Raw genomic sequence first — 20,835 nt, 5'->3', positions numbered from 1 at the left:
ATATTAATGAAAAGTAAGCGAGATTAATGGTAAGGAATTTAGAAGATAAAAACAGGATTTTTACGTGGTTGGGGCGTTAATGAGCCTTAGTCCACGAGTCAGTTGTATTAGAGCTTGGAAAGCCTTTTACAATGGACTTTTTCTCTATGTTTCAACAGAGTAACTGTATACAAGTCGAAGAGAGATCCCTTCTCCAATGCTCTGTCACCTGTATTTATAGGCTCACAGGAGCACTGGGCTTAGGCCGGGCATGACCCGGGCCCATCAAGGATATAAGTACCCTTGGCTTCTCTATTGGAAGCCCAATACAAATAATAAAAATACAAAAGACTAAGAATTATCAAAGCCCGGCGGGGCAGCCCAAGAACTATATTTCGCCTGACAAAATAGGGCTTTTGGTCTGGGCATTCCGAGTTACGAGGCAGATTCAGGGGACAAAGTCAGTCAGTGCACTGGCAGCGTAGGTCTGAACCAGCAGCGTGCAATCCTGAGGTGGCCTTTTCCGCAGGTGAAAAGTGGGGACAACCCCCACGCGTTATGGGGCGGCTTCAGGGTCATGGAGGCCTTTTCCTGCCAACTCGGAGGGCTTGACCCGGGTTCGTTTACCTCTGTCCCTCTTTGTTTACGACAGGCCCGGATCATTTACCAGGCTCCGGGACCGTTTTGCATACACCTTGACCGTAACCCCAACTGGCTATACGTCTCATGTATGATTGTCCTGGATCATCTTTCCTGGACACCGTCCGGGTCTGGACCCACACTTAGGTTGTCGCTCCCGGTCATTCCCCTGCTAAGCGGGCCTGGGTTGGGCCCGAATCCAATTGCCCAGATTGTGGGATTGGACCACCGTCTCGGGCCCGAGGCAGGAAATGGGGATAACATTTACCCCCCAAGCCTTCGCCTGGGTCTGCGAGGTGGAGGCTTGCCTTGCTCCCAGATACTCCATGGTTGCCTTCCCAGCTCCTGCTTAGAATCGTGGGTTCGTGGCAAAGGGCAACGACGCTGGATGCACGTGGGGCCCGAACCATTTACCAATGTTCGGGTCCGTTTACTGATCTCCCGCTTCGCGGTGAGGGATACACGTGTCGCCAAGCGACTGCTGCAACGATGGCACTTGACCTCGAAAGGTCACCAACCACCTCAAGGGTCGCTAGGCCTAGGCTACTGCGTCAGCACGGATTCCAAAGCGTCCCATCCGCACGGGGGTCCTTCATTAATGCTGCTGCGCTGAGGTGGACCGTAGGATGGGGCGACCTTTGAAATTCACCTCTCCTGGGACGTTGGATTGAAAAGGTGAGGATCCAGCTCTCGAGTGCTCATTAATGCCCCTGCACGATTTTGGACCGTCCGATGGGGGAATTTCTATCCGCTGGATCAGAGACCAGGATTTGGGTCTCTATAAATACTCCTCAGACATTCATTTGAAACTTTTACACTCTCGAGCCATTTCAAGAATTGAGGAGCTGTTTATGTCCGATATCGCCGACGACATCTTTCACCGCCTGCTCACTCTGCACCATCGCCTGTTTCCAACAGTCCCAGTGTCTGCACCTCCGCCTGAGCGCACGTCCTGGGCCTGCCCTATCGATGAGTTGTTGAACCGCCTTCACTAGTTCAAGAACGAGGTTCTGCCGTCCTTACCGTCGAACAACCACCATCTTTCACGGCCAACTACTCACAGTAAGTCTTTCTGTCCTTCTTGGTAAATACATGAACGTAGGCTGTCTTTTTGTTCATATGCTTAGGTTCTAGAACTTGCTTACGCTTAGGAATAGTGATAGGAATGCCGCCTGGTCCGGGTTGCTCTGGGTTCGGATGCTTCCTGGACAGATGGTGGGGCCTATTTAGTAGCCCATTTTTCGTTCCCGATTTGGGTCTCGTGGTTCTCTGGTGAACCCGGACCTGATCCGGAGGGGACTCCAAGCAGTCCGTAGGAGGCCCCCCGTACCTTAATCGAATTTCTTGGGTTTTGGTATTGACTGCTTGGTTTTCTTTTCTTTGTTCCCAGATCATCAGCCATGACAACGAGCGTCACCCTTCATTCGGAGGAGGAAGTCAACAGGGCCCCCGTCGCCCTCTCCGGGTCCCGGACCCCCAAAGGCAACAGATGGGAGATGGACACATTGTCGAACTTGTTCCGGAACTACCGGATGATGTACATCCTGGAGAATCGCCTGGGCATAGAGTCCACTCCCGGACTCTTCCACAACTGCCTGGCCAGGATAGAGGAGCAGGCGCATACTTCCGTAGAAGGGTTCGAGGCCTGGAGCTCTGGCCACATCAGTGCAGGAGCCACTCTCCCGCTCCACGACTACTTCGTGCGGTTCCTGACCTACGTGGGAATCGCACCCTTCCAGCTTCTGCCTCAAGCCTACCGACTGCTTGCGAGATGGCGTGTCTTCTGCGCCGCGAAGGAGATCGCGGAGCTGACCCCCGCGGGAGTCTTGTATTTCTACAAGATGGAACCGTAGGTCAGTGCCAAGGACAAGACCTTGGACGGCTTCTACAAGCTGAAGCTACGAGGTAGCTACCCCGCTCCCACAAGCTCCTGGAAGCATCCCCCGAACGTTCATCATTACTGGTTCATGACGTATGGGTTCCTTGTGGAGAAGAACCCCACGCTGCTGCTGGACTTCCAGCGAGTGGGTACGTGCTTCCCCGATCCTTAGCTGGCTAGTTTCTCTTTTTTTTCTTTTTCTCATCGTGTTGCTTCGGGTGGCAGGACCTTTTGCCGAGACTCCTCTCACCTATTTCATCCTGGAATGGAGGAGGTTTTACTCTGGGCTGAGCGCGAAAGACCTGGACGTAGGGGGCTACGTCAAAACGGACAACCTCCGACTGGTCGGGATGCTCGTGGCCCACCAGACTATCGTCGTCCCGAGCCTTCAGGGAATCCAATGCGAGAAGATTGCCGTCATCAGGGAGCAGCTGGCCCTGGAGCATATCGCGGAGGTGGAGACTGCGGCGCGAGTGGATGCGGCCAAGCGGAAGAGGGACTTGGCCCAGACGGAGGCGGCCGCTTCACAGGAGCTGGAATCCCTCTTCGAGGAGGCCCTGCCGAACATGGGTACCCCCGGGGCTAGCGTATCAGGGCGAGGTAACTCACCCTTGCTCTTAACTTATGCTCCCCGAGTTGGGGACTTAGCTAGGGATAGGCTAGCACTTTGAGGCCCCGCGTTCGGGGCTGACGGGGAGATGAGACCTTCGTCTCCCGTCCCTGTAGGCTCGAAAGTTCTCATGTTCTCGTCCGGGTTCCTTCAGTATGAGAATTTCTTGAACATGGACGACATGGGGGATCGAGTCTATTCTTTCGTGTTAGATGAGTTGAGGCATGCCCAGGGCTTAAATGAGGGTTCGTCCCGGGTCATTCTTAGTTTCGATTTCGATTTTCCTGTTTAATCGTACTAACTCTTTTTTATTTTCATTTGTTGCAGGAGATTCCGACATGTCTACCCCCGTGGACGAAATGAGGCAACTCCTCGAGGCCCAGGCCGCGAGGGCGGCCAAGGTCGCGACCAAAAAGGATGCCAAGAAGAATCCAGAGGCGCCGGGCTCGGACCCATCTCTCAACAAGGAGACGCCCGGGGCGGAACCTCGACCTGACGAGGGTGCACTTGCTGCGGTCCCTGTCATGGCCGTGGACCCGGCTGCAGTCCCCGGCCTTGCCCAACCTCTCCGGTGATCGATCTGGAGCCAGAACCCACGGTAAGCCGGAGTTCCGGGAAGAGGGCCCTGGACATGGGTGCTGCGGAGGCCGATACCGAGAAAAAGAGGCCCCAAATGAGGCGGGCTGGCTCGGCCGGTAAGTCGCATGGGGAAAGCCGCCTCGCCGCGAAGGAGATTCCCGCATTACCGGCCCTCCCCATACATCCGGCACTACCTGAGGAGGGGGAAGTCGCCATGCGGGATGAGCAGTCCCGACTAATTTCTTGGACCTGGGAGAGTGGACGGGACTGGAGAGACGAGACATACAAGGCCCTGACGATTCGTCGTCAAGTTGAGTTCGCTGAGCGCCCGGCGGCTTTTAGCGTCCCCCAGCCGATCGTGGATCGGCCAGCTGCCGAGACGGGCTTTCGCCCTAAGTTGGGGCAGGACACGGCCCCATTTGCGGCGGACTGATTGGACCAGGTGGGGAACACCATGTCTAACCTCCAACTTAAGCGGTATGCCACGATTGCCAACCCGGACATGCTATTCATCTCCCAGGCTCTCCGCCATCAGGCCACCGCAGTAAGTTTACTTCGTGTCTTTTTCTTCCCTCTTTTTATTTGTTTATAAGGATTCCTCTTAACTTTGCTTTGTTCCAGGATGCTCTGCTGTCCCATCAGAATGCCGACCTGGTGGCCGAGGCGGCCATGAAGATGGAGACGCTCCAGCTAGAGCTGGAGGCGGCCGTGAACCAAAGGGAGGCCGCCAAGGAAGCCCTGGCTAGGGAGACGGTCCAGGCTCAGGAGACTTTGAGCAAAGCGGTTGCTCAGGCAAACGAGGACCCCACAGAGTTCGACCGAGTCAAGGCCGAGCTTAAAGAGGCCGTGTCCCGGAAAGAAACCGAGGCCAACGAGAGGGCAGCCTTTCTGGAGGTGGTTGCGACTCAGTCTGTCCGGGACGGGGAGAAGATCCAGAACTTGGAGATCTGGGACTGCGAGCTTGACAGCTCTCTTCGTGAGGAGATGACGGTGCATGAGGAGGCCCGTCGCGGAAAGGAGCAGGCAGACGACTTGCTGCACGTCACTTTTGAGGAGGCCATCTACATGGCTTGGCATAAGGACAAAAGCATGAACCTTCTGATCTTTCCCGACCCGGAATCGAAGAGGGTTGAATTCGAGGCCAAGGAGAAGGAAGACGCGGAGCTTCTGGAGGATGAAGCCTAGGCCCGGATCTTCGCTTTGCCTCTTTTTTCTTTCTTTTGTATAATTTTGTAACAACTTTTTTGGACGCGTACGCATCCAAGATAATTTGTATTGCTTTCTCCGGTTTATCTTATTTTTGCTATTCCTTTGAAACTTCCTTTTATCACCGTGCATGACTGATTATGAAGGTTTGGTCCCGGTTCAAATGGTCTGGACTAGACCCACTGACTTAACTTCGAAAACCTGATGGCCTAGGCCAATGAGGTTCAAATAGTTTACTGTGAAACCTAGTTCCCTCATTCTACCAGTCGCGGGCCACGGCTTTGCCCTGGGGCATACCGGATGTTCTTCTCTCCCAGACATCGATCGTACGGGGTGGGACCAGCCTTAGGCTTGGTCCTCTTTTAATTTATACCCCCGGACATCGTTCGTCCGGGGTGGGACCAGCCTTAGGCTCGGTCCTCTTTTAATTTATACCCCTGGACATCGCTCGTCCAGGGTGGGATCAACCTGAGGCTTGGTCCTCTTTTAATTTATACCCCCGGACATCGCTCGTCCGAGGTAGGACCATCCTTAAGCTTGGTCCTCTTTTAATTTATACCCCCGGACATCGTTCGTCCGGGGTGGGACAAGCCTTAGGCTTGGTCCTCTTTTAATTTATACCTCCGGACATCGCTCGTCCGGGGTGGGACCAGCCTTATGCTTGGTCCTCTTTTAATTTATACCCCCGGACATCGTTCGTCTAGGGTGGGACCAGCCTGAGGCTCGGTCCTCTTAATTAATACCCCCGGATATCGTTCTTCCGGGGTGGGACTAGCCTTAGGCTCAGTCCTCTTAATTAATTTATACCCCCGGACATCGCTTGTCCGGGGTGGGACCAGCCTGAGGCTTGGTCCCACTGGGTTTGTATCCCCCGGACACCGTCGGTCTGGGCCGGGACTAGCCTGAGGCTTGCGCCCCGCCTGGTATTTGCTCATACCCGGGATACCCCCCAAAAGTGAGCGGAGACTGGTTTGGGGTCACTTGAGTAAGATTTTAATTGATTGATAACGTTTCTTTATGGCGTTTTGCACACGCCATTTTTATTATTCAAGGGATCACCCTGAGGCGTACATTATTTACAACGAAAATACAAAATTGGAACACATTCTCCTGACTACTGATAGTATTTACGGAGATGCTCCGCGTTCCAAGATCTTGGGACTTCCGAGCCATCGAGCCGCTTTAAGCGGTACGTCTCGGGGCACACATCATGTTGGATCTCGTACGACCCTTCCCAATTCAGGCCTAGAACCCCTACTCCCAGATCTTGAGTAGTAGGGAAGACTTTCCGCAGGACTAAGTCTTCGGCTTCGAACCTTCAGCTTTTTATTTTTGAGTTGAAATGTCGTGCGATCTTGCCTTGGTACATCTTCAGCTGTACTTGCGACTCCTCCCGGATCTCCTCGATGAGATCTAGTGATTCCTGGAGTAAGGCATGGCTCTGAGTGGGATCATACGTGTCTCTTCGATGAGACGGGATGGTCGTTTCGATGGGGATGACAGCTTCGCATCCATAGACCATGGAGTAAGGAGTGTGCCCGGTGGATGTCCTCTCAGTGGTCCGGTAAGCCTACAACACGCGGGGCAGCTCTTCGGGCCATTTGCTCTTGCAGGCCTAGAGTTTTTTCTTTAGCGTCCCTTTCAAGATTTTGTTGACGGCTTTCACCTGCCCATTTGCTTGGGGCCTGGCAACCGCGGAGAAGCTTTTGACGATGCCATGTCTCTCACAAAAATCTGTGAAATGGATGCTGTCGAACTGCTTCCCGTTATCAGATACAATTTTGTAGGGGAGACCGTACCGACACACTATATTGTTGATGACGAAATCCAGGGCCTTCTTTGAAGTGATCGTGTTCATGGGCTCTGCCTCAACCTACTTGGTATAGTATTCCACGGCCACGATGGCGTATTTCACTCCTCCTTTCCCGGTCGGGAGCAATCCTACCAGATCGATCCCCCACACCGCGAAAGGCCAGGGGCTAGTCATCAAGGTTATCTCTGTCGGCGGGGCCCGCGGGACCTTCGAGTATCTTTGGCACTGTTCGCACTTGCGGATGTAATCAATACAATCTTTCTTCATGGTCGGCCAGAAGTATCCTTGGCGCAGAATCTTTTTGGACAGATTGGGCCCGGCTGTATGATCTCCGCAAAAGCCTTCGTGCACTTCGTGCATGATGGCGCTTAGTTCTGTCCCGGACACACACCTGAGGTAAGGCATGGACAACCCCCATCGATAGAGTTTTCCATCCATCATGACATATCGGTGGACCTGTTACTGAAGCTTCCTGGTCACAGCCCTGTCTGCTGGCACCTCACCAGTTGTCAGATAGTGGATAAGAGGTCCCATCCAAGATGTGGAGTGGTCAATGGTGTTGACCGTGGGGGCTCGGATGCTTGGGATGGGGAGATGGTTGACGGGGACTAGCCTAGCCAGTTCTACTTCGACGTCGGTGGCCAGCTTTGCTAGTGTGTCCGCGAACACATTTTTCTCTCTGGGGATCTGGCGGATTTAGTGCTTTTTGAACGCCTGCAGCATCTCTCTCGTCTGAGTCACATAAGCTGCCCATTCTCTCTCCTTTGGTTTGATACTCCCCCGAGACTTGCCTGACGACCAGCTGAGAATCAGTGTAGATCTCCAGGTTCGTGGCCCCTACTTCCCGGGCCAGGCGCAGTCCGGCCAGCACAGCTTCGTGCTCAGCTTCGTTGTTCGATGCCTTGAATTGGAAATGCAGGGCGTTTTGCAATTGGTGTCCCTGGGGTGATACCAAGATGATCCTGGACCCGGCTCCATTCTCATTCGAGGCCTCGTCCACGAACACCTTCCACATGGGCGCCGCGGGGGCCACGGGATCACCTTCTTGGGACATCCCGGAACACTCCACGATGAAGTCGGCTAGGGCTTGCCCCTTGATGGATACCCTAGGAATGTTGTAACGACCCAAATTTGCTAATAAGGCTTAAGGGCCTTGATTAGTGTGCCTGGAGGGCATAATGGGAAGTATGTGTGAATTTAATGATTAAGATGTAGTTATGATTTAAAGTATGTTATATGACTATTTGAGTATTTGAGATGCGTGACTATGTGTATTATGTTATGTGATAATTTTAGCCCGTTGAGGGCATAAACGTGATAATTATGTTATGTGATTTGTGCCACGTGGGTGTGGTGATGTCGATGTGATGCACGTGCCGAGACGGTCCTAGAGAGCTAGATAACTCAAAAGTCACAACGGGATTTTATACCTGGCTCGGGAGGAGTCTAGGGGTATTTTGGGGATTTTGTAATTTAGTTCTTGTGAGATAATGGTAACTGGTAATTTGGTAACCTGTGTAACTGTTAGTAACCATAGAGAGTAACAGGTTTAGATGGAGAAATGGTAGAATTGTAAGGAAGTAGGAATGACAAAAAGGGCCTTGAGTTTTAGTTGGAATGGGAAATAGATGGAAGGGTAAAATGGTCATTAGGCAAGGATTTGGATTACATTAGCTGAAGGAGAAGGGAATATGTATTACACTTGGTTATATTTTGGTTTATGCTGAATTTGGAAGAAAGAGCTAGAAAGAAAGGGGCTGAACTTGTGACCTAGGAGGAGATTCAAAGGAGTTTGAGGCAACCAAAACCAGATTTAAGCTAGGATTGCTCAAAGGTAAGAATTGTACTCTGTTTAAAGTTGAATTTAAGTCTGAATTTTCAGAGATTGAATGGGAAAACTTAAAGGGAATATGGCTGGTTTTACTTGGAAATTCAACTAGGATAATAAAGAGGAAAGAGGTTGAGAGCTGGAATTGGGAGGAGTTCAAGCTGAGTTTGATTGAGGTAAGAATCGTTAGTATGTTTAATTTTCGTAACTGGTGTGGTTTAAGACTTTTGAAGCATGATTTATAGTTTTGGAAGCCATGGTTAAAGTTTTAGGAATTTGAAACTCAAGATAGGATCTTGGGGTGTGCTTGTGTGATTGGGGTTGTTTATGACGTTTATGGGTTGTTAGAGGGTTCATTTGGGGTTCTGAATTGATTTTTGGGCTTAGGTATTTGTTTGGAATGGTTTAGGCTCGGGAAAAACGCAAGGAAAAACCCAGATTTCTGGGCTCGCGAAGGAGCGCCGCGGCGTGAGGCTGTCCCTGGGCAGAGCAAGCTCTTTGACTTGCTGGGCGTCGCGGCCCTATAGGGCAGCGCCGCGGCGCTAGGCCAATTTCAGAACATGAGATTTTGCAATTTTGAGCCTTTGCTCCGGGGGTTCGGGGGATGTCTTCGGTGCATTGTTTTAGGGATTTGGGGGTTCCAAGTGTGTGGGATTGGTTCCGGGAAGTAGTTTTGGATTGGTTAGTGATAAAGGATGTTTCATTTGTGTTGTGACTAGGTCTTTGGTGAGGCTCAGGATAGAGGACCGTGCTCGCGGCTTTGGGGCATCGGAAGCTCAGGATACAGGTAAGAAAGCTGCACCTGATTATGTGGCTAGGTTAGGACTAAGTGTTCCCTATGTTTGTATGCATTGTTATGTGAATGTGATTAACCACGTGGACACGATGGGACTAAGAGCTCCCTACATTTGTATATCATGTCATGAGATGGTATTATTATGCCATGGGACATGCGATAACCAGCCTAAGAGTGTCGAAATCAATATTTGCGCACAGGGCACGGCTCGGCCACTGGTAGCTGAGGCAGCTTATTTATCACTGAGCTCGGTTAAGCTGGCCGGAGTCAGTGAGTATTACACTGGGGGCGGCTCGAGAGAGCCGAAGACAGTGTATTAAATAGAGGGTGTGACTAAGGGCGCTGACCCTGAGTATCATTTGATGATGTGATAAACTGTTGATTGTGAGCGTGAATATTGTGTTGTGAATGTGATTTATTGGCTGTTTGGATGACAAACTGTTATTCTGTTGTGAGTTAATACTGATTGGATAAATGTTATGAAATGTTGAATTCCTGGTTGAGCATTGTGAAATATTTGATAAGTGTTGTTGATCTTGCTATGTTATCATGCTTTCTTGCTGGGCCTCGGCTCACGGGTGCTACGTGGTGCAGGTAAAGGCAAGGGTAGGCTGAATCAACCATGAGTTGGAGAGCTCTGGGGGCGAGGTGTACATCGTCAGCTGCTCGGCCGCCACGGTCGAGAAATTGTACAGGGACGGAAACCTAAAATGTATATTTTGCCATTAGAGTGGCTTGAAGTATTTGTAACTCTTGGAATTTGTTGTAACTAAGACGCCTAAATCCTGTTTTGAGTTTCCATGTATTAAACCGTCATTTTTAATGAAAATAGCCTGTTTGTGACCAAAATCTTTTATTCCTACTCTGATGATGGTATAGAGTTCACACTTTGTCTAAATGACTTGATTAGCAAGTCTTACACTATTTTAAACACACAGTGTAACGGTCTTAGTTAACCAGGGCGTTACAAATGTAGGCTATATCGAACTGACTTAGTTCCATGGCCCACTTTAGGAGTCTTCCCGATGACTCGGGCTTCTGTAACACTTGTCGCAGGGGGTGGTTAGTCAAGACTTTTATGGCGTGGGCCTGGAAGTAAGGCCGGAGTTTTCGGGACGCCATCAGCAGGCAGAAAGTTAGCTTTTCGATTAGTGGATATCGAGACTCGGCGCCAAACAATCGTTTACTCACGTAGTACATCAGGAGTTGGGTCCTTTCCTCCTCCCGTACCAATGCGGCGCTAATCGCGTGTTCGGTCACTGCCAGATAGAGGTACAAAGGCTCCCCGTCCACCGGCTTTGCCAGGATCGGCGCTTGGGCCAGGTGCTCTTTCAGTTTTTTAAAAGCTTCTTCGCATTCGACTGACCATTCGAACCGTTGGCTTCCTTGAAGGATGTTAAAGAACGGAATGCACTTGTCCGTGGCCTTGGAGACGAAACGGCTTAAGGCGGCTATCCGCCCGGTCAGACTTTGCACGTCCTTATGCTTCCGGGGAGAGGGCATCTCAATCAGTGCCTTGATCTTATCTGGATTGGCTTCTATTCCTCGGAAGCTCACTATGAAGCCCAGGAACTTCCCGGAAGCCACGCCGAAAGTACATTTCCTAGGATTCAGCTTCATCCCGTACTTCCGAATGACTGCGAAAGCTTCAGCCAGGTCGTCTGAATGCTTCCCGGATGTCTTGGACTTGACCAGCAAATCGTCGATATAGACTTCCATGTTTCGCCCCAGCTGGGCCCGAAACATTCAATTGACAAGCCTTTGATAGGTTGCCCCAGCGTTCTTCAGTCCGAAGGGCATGAAGATGTAGCAGTATATTCCCTTGTCGGTTTGGAAACTGGTGTGCTCCTGATCTGCCACATGCATGGAGATCTGATTGTAGCCGGAGTAAGCGTCCATGAAGCTTAAGATCTCATACCCGGATGTCGCATCCACCATTTGGTCGATCCGAGGAAGCGGGAAACAATCCTTCAGACAAGCCTTGTTGAGATCCGTGAAATCGATGCACGTTCTCCACGTTCCGTTCGGTTTCGGCACCAGAACGGGGTTGACCAGCCACACGGGGTATATAGCCTCGCGTATGAAGTTGATTGAAGACAGCTTCTCTACTTCCAGCTTGAGGGCCTCGGCCCTCTCCATTCCCAAGGGCCTGAATTTTTGGCAGACCGGGGTCACGTTCGGGTCGATACTCAATGCGTGGCAGATGATGTTGCGATCGATCCCCGTCATATCCGAGTGAGACCAGGGCAAAATATCCTGGTTCTCCTTAACTTGGGCGATTATGGTGGCCCGAACCTCTGCCGGCAGATTTTTCCCGACCTGGATGACCCTGGCTGGATCGGTGTCGCTAATGCACACCTCCTCAGTCTCGTCCATGGGCTCCAGGACGCGGTCGTCTCCTATCCTTGGGTCCAGGTCATCTTCTTCCCGGATCACTCTCTCAGCAGGTGGGGGAGGAACCAGGTCGACGATGTCCCCAAAGGGCTCGTCCCGGACCATGTATATTAGTCGGGCGGACACGTGATAGCACTTTTGGGCGCTCTTCTGATCCCCCCGGACAGTCCCCACCCTCCGTTGTCGCAAGGGAACTTCATGCAAAGATGACGGATGGAGGTGATAGCCCCGAACTCGAATAATGCGGGCCGATCGAAAAATGACATTGTAAGCAGTGGGGCAATCCACCACTACGAAGGTGCAGAATTTGAACGAGTGCTGTAACTCACTCCCCAATGTTACGGGCAACTGGATCTTCCCCATGGGGAGTAACGCGTCTCCGTTGAAGCCGTAGATCTGGGTTGGGCACGATGCCAGATCTGATTCAGTCAAGCCAATCATGGTGAAGGTGGGCTTGAACAAGATGTTGACGGAGCTCCCGTCATCTACCAGCACGCGGGACACCAACTTGTTGGCGATCTGCGCATCTATGACCAGCGGGTCATGGTGCGGGAAATGGACGTTGCGGGTGTCGTCCTCCGTGAAGGTGATAGGGAGGTTCATCAACTTTGGGCGCTGAGCCGGGGCCTGGACCAGGGCACACACCTCCTGATCGTGGTCCAGCTCGCTTAGGTAGCACTTTTGATCGTTCCTGGACGACCCTCCCAGGTGAGGTCCACCCGAGATGGTGGCCTCATGTCCGTCCACGCGAGGGGGTGCCATCCCGGATGGATAAGGCATTCCAGGGCCGGGTGCTTGCGCGACGGGGGACCCCTGAGGGGTTTGCACCATTGGACCCTGCGCATATCCTCCCTGAGGCGGATATGCCCTGGGCGCATCCTATACCGCGGGTTGTCCAGGACCTGCTGACAGGCCCGGGACTCCCACGGGCATCCTGACCCACTGGTGGAGATGCCCCAGCTTGATGAGATTCTCGATCTCATCCTTGAGTTACCGGCACTCTTCGGTCGTGTGGCCCACATCCTTATGGTAGGCGCACCGTTTGTTGGTATCCCTCGGATTCCTCCCCCCTTTGAACATGGGGCTAGGCTTCCGGTAGTGAACCTCCCTCTCTGTGGCCAGGAAGATGTTCTCCCTGGTGTCCACTAGATTGGTGTATTCTGAATATTGGGGCTCGTAGCCCCTTTTTCCTTTCTTAGTCGGCTCAGACCGATTTTGGCCTTTGCCAGATCTCTTCCCCTGGGAGGGGTTTACGCTTGCCTCCGTTACCCCTGCCTCCGACTGTTGGGCCCCGACGAGGGCAACGTTGTGACTCGCTGGCGCGGCTCCATATCCGGAAAAGTGGGAGGAGTGGACTGGGGCATACCCTGAAGAGGCAGAGTAGTACACCGTAGGGGTGTAGGTAACCCCAGGCGTAACGGCCGATCCCGGGGCGATCGGGGGCGTGGCGTAGGATTGCACCGGGAACTGCACCCCGTACCCCAGGAACGCCTAGGCACCGGGCTGTGGCGCCGGAGGCCATCCGAAAGCCTGGATCTGAGCCTCTTCCCAGTTGATAAATCCTTGGGCCCTCCTTATGAATTCTTCCAAGGTAGCCGCCTTGCTATGCTGCATGTCATCCCAGAAAGGGGACCCGGCCCGGATTCTGGACTGCAATGCCACCAGGCGCTGTCCGTCATCCACCTTAGTCTTGGAGGCTTCTTCAGTGAAACACTGGATGTAGGCCCTCAGTGTCTCCACGGGAAGCTATTTGATATTGGCGAGGGTGCTGATTTGCATATCCATCCTCATGGCGACCACGAACTGCTTGCGAAACGCCGACTGCAGCCCTGACCAGGATTGGATGGATCCCGGCTTAAGTCTCTTCCACCACTCCTCGGCGGGACCACCCAGAGTGATCGAAAAACAGAGGCATTTTCCATCATCACTCACGTGGGCCAAAGTCATAAGCCGGTTGTACTAGGACAGTTGATCCCTGGGTTCGGTGTTTCCGGTATAGGCAGTGAGGCTCGGCATCTTGAACCCCTTGGGGAGCACAGCGTCCAGGATGTGCCTCGCGCAGGGCTCTTTTTCCTCTTCACCGGAGTCAGTATCTGCTCCTTCCTGCTTGTAGACCAGACGGTCTGTGACCTTTTTCAAAGCGGCCAGCTGCTCCATGAGCTTTCTGGCCGTGCCATCCTCTAGGGGGATTCTTTCGTTCCTCCTGTCGTTGATGTTGTTCCTAAGGTCGCCACCTCAGGGGAGGATCTTTTCCTTACGGGCTCGCTCTTTCCGAGCGTTTAGTCCGTCGCGTAGGTCTATCCGGGACGTGTCGTCCCCTGAAATAAGGGCATGACGCTCTTCGCTATGTGGGCGCTCCCGGCGATTTTAGTTTACCGAGGCACTGGGGTGCAAAGACCTTTCCCTTCCATCTCACCCTGGGGCGTGTCGGGGCCGCGCATCCCGCGGCCGCATCCCCTGCGGATCGGTCGGGTGGCCCTGTCCTGGGACGGGGAGCACCTTCTCTTTCCTAGGGAGCAGCCGGGAACAGGTCCCGGCTTTCGTGACGGGGGTGTCCTTCTTTCTGGTCTTTCCCCCAGCCTTCTTTTTCTCCCGGTCTAGGTTTCCTGGGACTGGCTCAGAAAATTGTTCCGGGGGAGGGGTCGGCCTCACGTCTTCGGGGACCCCGGCTCTGGCTTGAGGAGCGGGCTGTTGCGCTCCCGGAAGCGGGCCAACTGGGGGATTGGTCGCCGGACCCTGCGCGGCTATGAATGCCTGCAAGGCCTAGAGGGATTCTTGCATCCGCCGATGCGCCCCTGCCTGCTCAGCAATCCTGGCCTCCTGGTCCAGGGCTTGCTGCCTTAGTCTAGTCACCTCCAGGTCCTGTTGGTTGGGATTTCCTCCTAGGTACTCGGGATCCGCAGCTTCGTCGTGGTATTCCCCCTCATTTTCCTCCTCTTCATAATATTCCTCCTTGTTCTCCTCTTCGTACTCTATCCCACCCTCATAGTCTTGTGACTCGTCAAGGTGAGATGTTTGAGGAGGAGCGTTCTCAGGCAGATTCTGAGTAAGAGGCTGGGAAGGCAACGGCACTCCATTGCCCTGCTCTGGGTTAGTAGGGTCGAAAGTGGTGTGTCTTGTATTCACCATTGTAGTAGAGGTTTGACGTTAGCGCTAGCTTTCTCAGGCTCTCAATGAAAGCACCAAAATGTTTACTGAGATTTTCGAAAACTATATTAATGAAAAGTAAGCGAGATTAATGGTAAGGTTTAGAAGATAAAAATAGGATTTTTACGTGGTTGGGGCGTTAATGAGCCTTAGTCCACGAGTCAGCTATATTAGAGCTTGGAAAGTCTTTTACAATGGAGTTTTTCTCTATGTTTCAACAGAGTAACTGTATACAAGTCGAAGAGAGATCCCTTCTCCAGTGCTCTATCACCTATATTTATAGGCTCACAGGAGCACTGGGCTTGGGCCGGGCATGACCCGGGCCCATCAAGGATATAAGTACCCTTGGTTCTCTGTCGGAAGCCCAATACAAAGGATAAAAATACAAAAGACTAAGAATTATCAAGGCCCAACGGGGCAGCCCAAGAACTATATTTCTCTTGACAAAATGGGGCTTTTGGTCTGGGCATTCCGAGTTACGAGGTACATTCAGGGGACAAAGTCAGTCAGTGCACTGGCAGTGCAGGTCTGAACCAGCGGCGTGTAATCCCGAGGTGGCCTTTTCCGCAGGTGAAAAGTGGGGACAACCCCCACGCGTTATGGGGCGGCTTCAGGGTCACAGAGGCCTTTTCCTGCCAACCCAGAGGGCTTGACCCGGGTTCGTTTACCTCTGTCCCTCTTCGTTTATGGCAGGCCCGGATCATTTACCAGGCTCCGGGACCGTTTTGCGTACACCTTGACTGTAACCCCAACTGGCTATACATCTCCCGGACGATTGTCCTGGATCATCTTTCCCGGACACCGTCCGGGTCTAGACCCACACTTGGGCCATCTCTCCCGATCATTCCCCTGCTAAGCGGGCCTGGGCTGGGCCCGAATCCAATTGCCCAGACTGTGGGCCTGGACCACCGTCCCGGGCCTGAGGCAGGAAATGGGGATAACACTACCAAATTATCTCATAGGGGTATTGGAAGCTCTTCAGAGACAATAAAAAAGAACATTGAAGTTTTACCTTCTCCTATAAACCAAGATTTATATTAGATAATAAGTAATTTATTTGTTTTTTTAAGTTATGTTTTATCTTGTGCTTGTATGAAGATTATTACATGTTTTATATGTAGGACGATTAACATACTAAAGTTTTTGTCTAATCCACATTCTCAACATGAGAGTGTTTTGGATAAATGATGGGATAAATATGAGAAGGTGAATTATAATAATTTTCTCTCTTACTAATTATATTTTATAGCTATTTATAATTTGCATCTCATGTTTTGTCAAATAAATTATGGTGCAGGTTCAAATATTTTTATCTTGAAGAAATATTTTGTCACCACAAGTGGTCCTTTAAAGAATTTATATATATAATATTGAAGAATTTTTTGTAAAACAGAATTTTAGTGAAGACATATTGTATTTTTATTATAAAAGTATGAATGTAAAATATTTATGCATGAATTACTATCTTTTTTTTTTGTGGATATTATTGAGATTTCTATATATATAAATATAAACCCATTATCACTAATTTAGGTAGGAAATATATGCATATAAAAGCAATATGTATTCTAAATTTACATTTGATTATCTGTTGTTATATCATCTAGTGAAAGTTTTTTAAAGTACAAATTATAAAGTAAATGAGTTTATGTGTGAGTAAATAATAATAATAATAATTGGGTTGAAGGTATTTCATATTTTCATTTTAAAAATAAATTCATTGTAATAGAGTCAAATAAAATAATATATTTACCAACAAAATGGCTAAATGATTTGGGACCTTAATAAAAAGAAGAGAATAATATTGCTGAAAAAAAAAGAACCTTACAAAAAAAAAAAGAGAAAAGTCTTCACGTGTAACTAAAAACAAAATGTCTGTAATACTCTTTGAAAGTATGCCTGAGCATAGCATCCCTTGTAGAAAAATACTAAAAAAAAATTCCTTTTGAGGTCAACCGGGAAAAATGTGAAAAGATGAGATTTTTTTTCCTTTATAAAATAGATTTCCAATAAAGAAATTAAATAATCAATAGAAAATGTGAACTAGATAAAAAAAAAAAAAAAAAAAAAGAGAGAGAGATTTTGCCTTGTGAAAAGGGTCCCAATAGAGACCTTAAGAAGAGGATCCTAAAGACTTTTGTTTGCTGCTGATTTCCTTGATTGGCTTGGCTTGTTCCACTGTTTCGAGAGGAAAATATATTCTGAAAATTCAGCAGCCAAGAAAAGAATTCCCCCAATAACAGAAGATACCCTCTTGATTTTAATTTACACTGATTTGTTGACATTGTAACCAATTATTACCATTATTAATTTTTATTAGAAAAGAACAAATAAACAAAAAAACAAATAAGAGAAAACGAGGTATGACTACTGCAGTTTGGTGAAAAAGATTGAAGATATTGAGAATTTTGATACAAAACAATCTTATTTAAAATTTTAATATTTATTTCTGTTTTAAACTCTATCCTAAAAATTTGCTTGCACGTTGTTATGAAAAATGACCAAAGACAACGAAGGTTGTCTATTAAAACATAAGCCACAAATCTAAATCTCTGATTTCTTAAGAAACATTGACCAAATATTATGGGCTGACACTGTCTTATATTCATGCGATTGAAACAAATCAAGCTTTACTGCTTTGCCACTAACTACGATTCTTCACCATCTTTTAAGATATGGTTTCTTGTTAAGTACATTTTTCACACCTTTAACATTTGCAGTTGACCAAATAAGTCTATATAATATATATATATGTATATTTTAATAAATTATCTTGTTTCTTAGAATAAGCCAATGGAGTTATTTGGTGAGGAATAGAGAGAAAGTGTTCCTTTGCCTTAAAAGCCTAAACATCCAGTGTTTACATTATTTTAGTTACCAAGATGAAACCCAAGAAGGAAAAGAAGGAAAAAGATAAGAAAGTTAACTTCTTTGCCTCCTTTAAGCAATTTTATGGAGACATTGGATATAACATGATGATCTTTTCTAGTCTCACATTTGGCTCTTTTACTTTCTTTGGCACATGTAAGATTGCATCTGCTTGGTCTTGTAACTCTGTAAACACCAGTGCTTGCTAATATATAAACATCTTTTTTGTTATCTTCTCCCCAAGAGAAGACATATCCCAACACAGAATGAGAAACACTTGCAACCAAAGTCTCACATTGAATCGGAGAATTGTAAGCACATCGAAAAGGGACAGTGGCCGTGGTGAAGTTTCCACTGTTTTCAGGACTTTCTGTGCCAGCCCAAATAGCTCCAGCATACAAATCAGTGAACAAGTACCTTGAATGTTTTTTGATAGAAATAATGATAATAGTTATAACAAAGAATGAAGAAAATTCTAGAGAAAACAATGGTAATGTAATTTGGTTAAAAATAACGTGAGAATTTAGATTGAGTAGGAGGAAAAATCAAACCTTCCATAGAAGCATGGATCAGTCAGTGACCTGTAGAAATAGCCACCTATGATAGAGGCAGACTTAGCACTAGAATTTATCTGAGAGTGAGTATAACCCATGACAGGAAATATGGGCTTTATGGATTTGGCAGAAGTGTTTCCTCCTGGGGACCTTGTTGGATGGAACAGAAAAGAACCTTCATAAACTCTCCAACCATAGTTGCCACCCTTTTTTATTATGTCAACCTCTTCATACTTATCCTGCAAAGGAAATTTTAATTTTGGCAGGGTTAAAACAACCGCATAAAACAATAAAATGGCAAATAAGAGCTTAACAATGTCCTATTGTGCCAAACTGAAGTTAATTAGACATGTAAGCTATCTGTAATGAAGGACATGTAAACTATCTGAACCTTTAAAAAGGAAAAGTGTTTATATTTCAAGAGCTTTAGAATCTGAAGTGAACAAAGTTAAATAACTTGTTGTGACAGAAATATTTGGCAAGAACTCTAGAAATGAACAATTGGGAATGTTTAACAATGACTGTGCCTGCTTAAAATTTGTATGTTCTATATGGAAAATAAGGTATAATCAGACAGACTATTCAGATTTTGTTTTTTTTTTAATCTTTGATAATGATATCTGATTCAAAAGCAACAAAACTAGAATGAATACCAATGAAGGAGAGAAGTTGACTGATCTTAAGTATGATGGAGCAAAAGTTCTAAGGCTGCAAGCAATGGTGTAGAAGAATGAAACAAAACTTCCAGAAGAATAGCTATTGGAACAACTATGATCTAGAAACCTGGCCACTATCTCCGCAAAGAAAATATGAAGGCCTTTCTGAATCAAAACTACAGCGCCAAGGATTACTAAAACCCAATGCCCAAATCTCAGGCTCCAGGTCATTGTCATCAATGTACGGGTTATCTTTTGGTATGGAATAGTTTCCCCATAGGACTCGTTTGTGTATTTCCTTTGTACCTGATAAGTAACAACAGAACCATAAGAAATGTCTGACAAAGAAGTAGGCTGAGCCACAAGTCAAGTCATATACATAGGACTTGTTGATTCCAGGACTTACTTGGTATATTGTCTATGTCAATCCTCAGGATTTTCCCAAGCAAAGATTTCTTGTTCTGTGCAAAATTATAAGGATCATCTCGTTGATAACCATCACTTGTCATGAGGTAAAGATAGCCATCTTTGGGTCCAAATATAATTTGACCAGCATGCCCATCCTTGTCAGGAATGGCTAATGTAAATATCCTTCTCACTTCTTTATAACTCTGCTCCTGAACAATAAGATTAGATCAACACTTGTGATAATTGATAAGAAATACAAACGGCTGAAATTAATGAGTAAGAACTGGAAAGGCTCAACCTTGGTCTGATTGGAAGTAAACTCAGCCACAACAGTGTGATATTGACATGGTTGAATTCCTCCTTCTGTACCAAGTTTTGAGGGATCACAGTTCACATCTGTATTGCAAGAGCACCTCCCTGAACAGCCTGGATTTGTCATCTTATCACAGTTGTAGGAGATAAAGAAACGACCATTTTGCACGAAGTTTGGATGAAATGCCATGCCCATTAGACCATGCTCAGGGCCAAAAAGCACTTCATCAGAGATGTCAAGAAAAGGTTTGGATTCGTTAAGCTCCAAAATCCCATTACAAAATCCTTCATCGGGAATAGTTGCCAACCATACCTTACCCTCCTGGTTGGAAAAGAAGGCTTTCTGGGAGCCATCAGGATGAGGAACCATGTTAAGATAAGCCCCATTTCCAATCTTCTCAAGGCACAAACCCTCTGGAGGTGGAAGAGCTTTTACTTTGTTTAGTGGAAAACAGCAAAGAATAAATGGTAAGAAAAATAGTAAAGGGAAACGAAGAAAACCACTCATTTCTATGCACTTAAAAGCAAATGAAAAACCATCATTTTCATTACATACAGTAACTCTCCTAATCTTAATGATAGGAAAAAGAGATGCATATGGCCAGATCAGTTGGAGTTCATTGTTTTACCTCTTTTTTCACACCGATTACTGTGCAGTGTAGTTTAGCTCTATTCAAAAACCTTTTCTCTTAGTTTATAGAAGTTCTTAAATAACGTTCTTAAACCACGTTATTTAAGAAAGCAAAGTGTTTACGTGAATAATATTATATTGAACATGCAGCCATATCAAGTAAAGTTCACTTAAACTTTGGTGATGGAAGGTACTTTTTAAAGGAGAACAAATTAGATCTCTTTAAGCAGAGATTGATTACTCGAGGCTGTTGTCTGCTTTTCCACAACACTAGTCCATTTTCCTTCTGATCTGCATGTTTAGGTGTGAGCGTATAATTTGGTTACTTATCTGATATTTCTGTCAACAAATTCTTGAACTTTGTCTATATTAAAATGTCCAGAGCATTTAGGTCTTGGTTGATGAGGTCTTAAATTCAAGTGCGAATATAATTTTAACTGGTGTAATGCATATAAAATTGCATTGAACATTCTTCCACCTGATTAATATTAATATATATATATCATTGCCAAGGGTCCAATATTAAGCAGCTTACA

General features: G+C 47.7%; 1 protein-coding gene across 1 annotated transcript; it reads right to left on the bottom strand.

Moving 5' to 3' along the window:
- Nucleotides 1–17,702: 17,702 nt before the first annotated feature.
- Nucleotides 17,703–20,182, bottom strand: LOC133828947 (HIPL1 protein-like). Its single transcript, XM_062258970.1, has 5 exons — nucleotides 19,618–20,182; nucleotides 19,355–19,549; nucleotides 19,076–19,254; nucleotides 18,290–18,531; nucleotides 17,703–18,155 (listed from the first exon to the last, which is right to left on the bottom strand). Exons 1-5 carry the CDS (start codon nucleotides 20,174–20,176, stop codon nucleotides 17,741–17,743), a joined length of 1,590 nt encoding a protein of 529 aa, XP_062114954.1. The 5' UTR covers nucleotides 20,177–20,182; the 3' UTR covers nucleotides 17,703–17,740.
- Nucleotides 20,183–20,835: the final 653 nt, after the last annotated feature.

This window comes from Humulus lupulus, chromosome 4, assembly GCF_963169125.1.
Source record: "Humulus lupulus chromosome 4, drHumLupu1.1, whole genome shotgun sequence".
NCBI lineage: Eukaryota > Viridiplantae > Streptophyta > Magnoliopsida > Rosales > Cannabaceae > Humulus > Humulus lupulus.
This window is presented reverse-complemented; position numbering and strand designations above follow the sequence as displayed.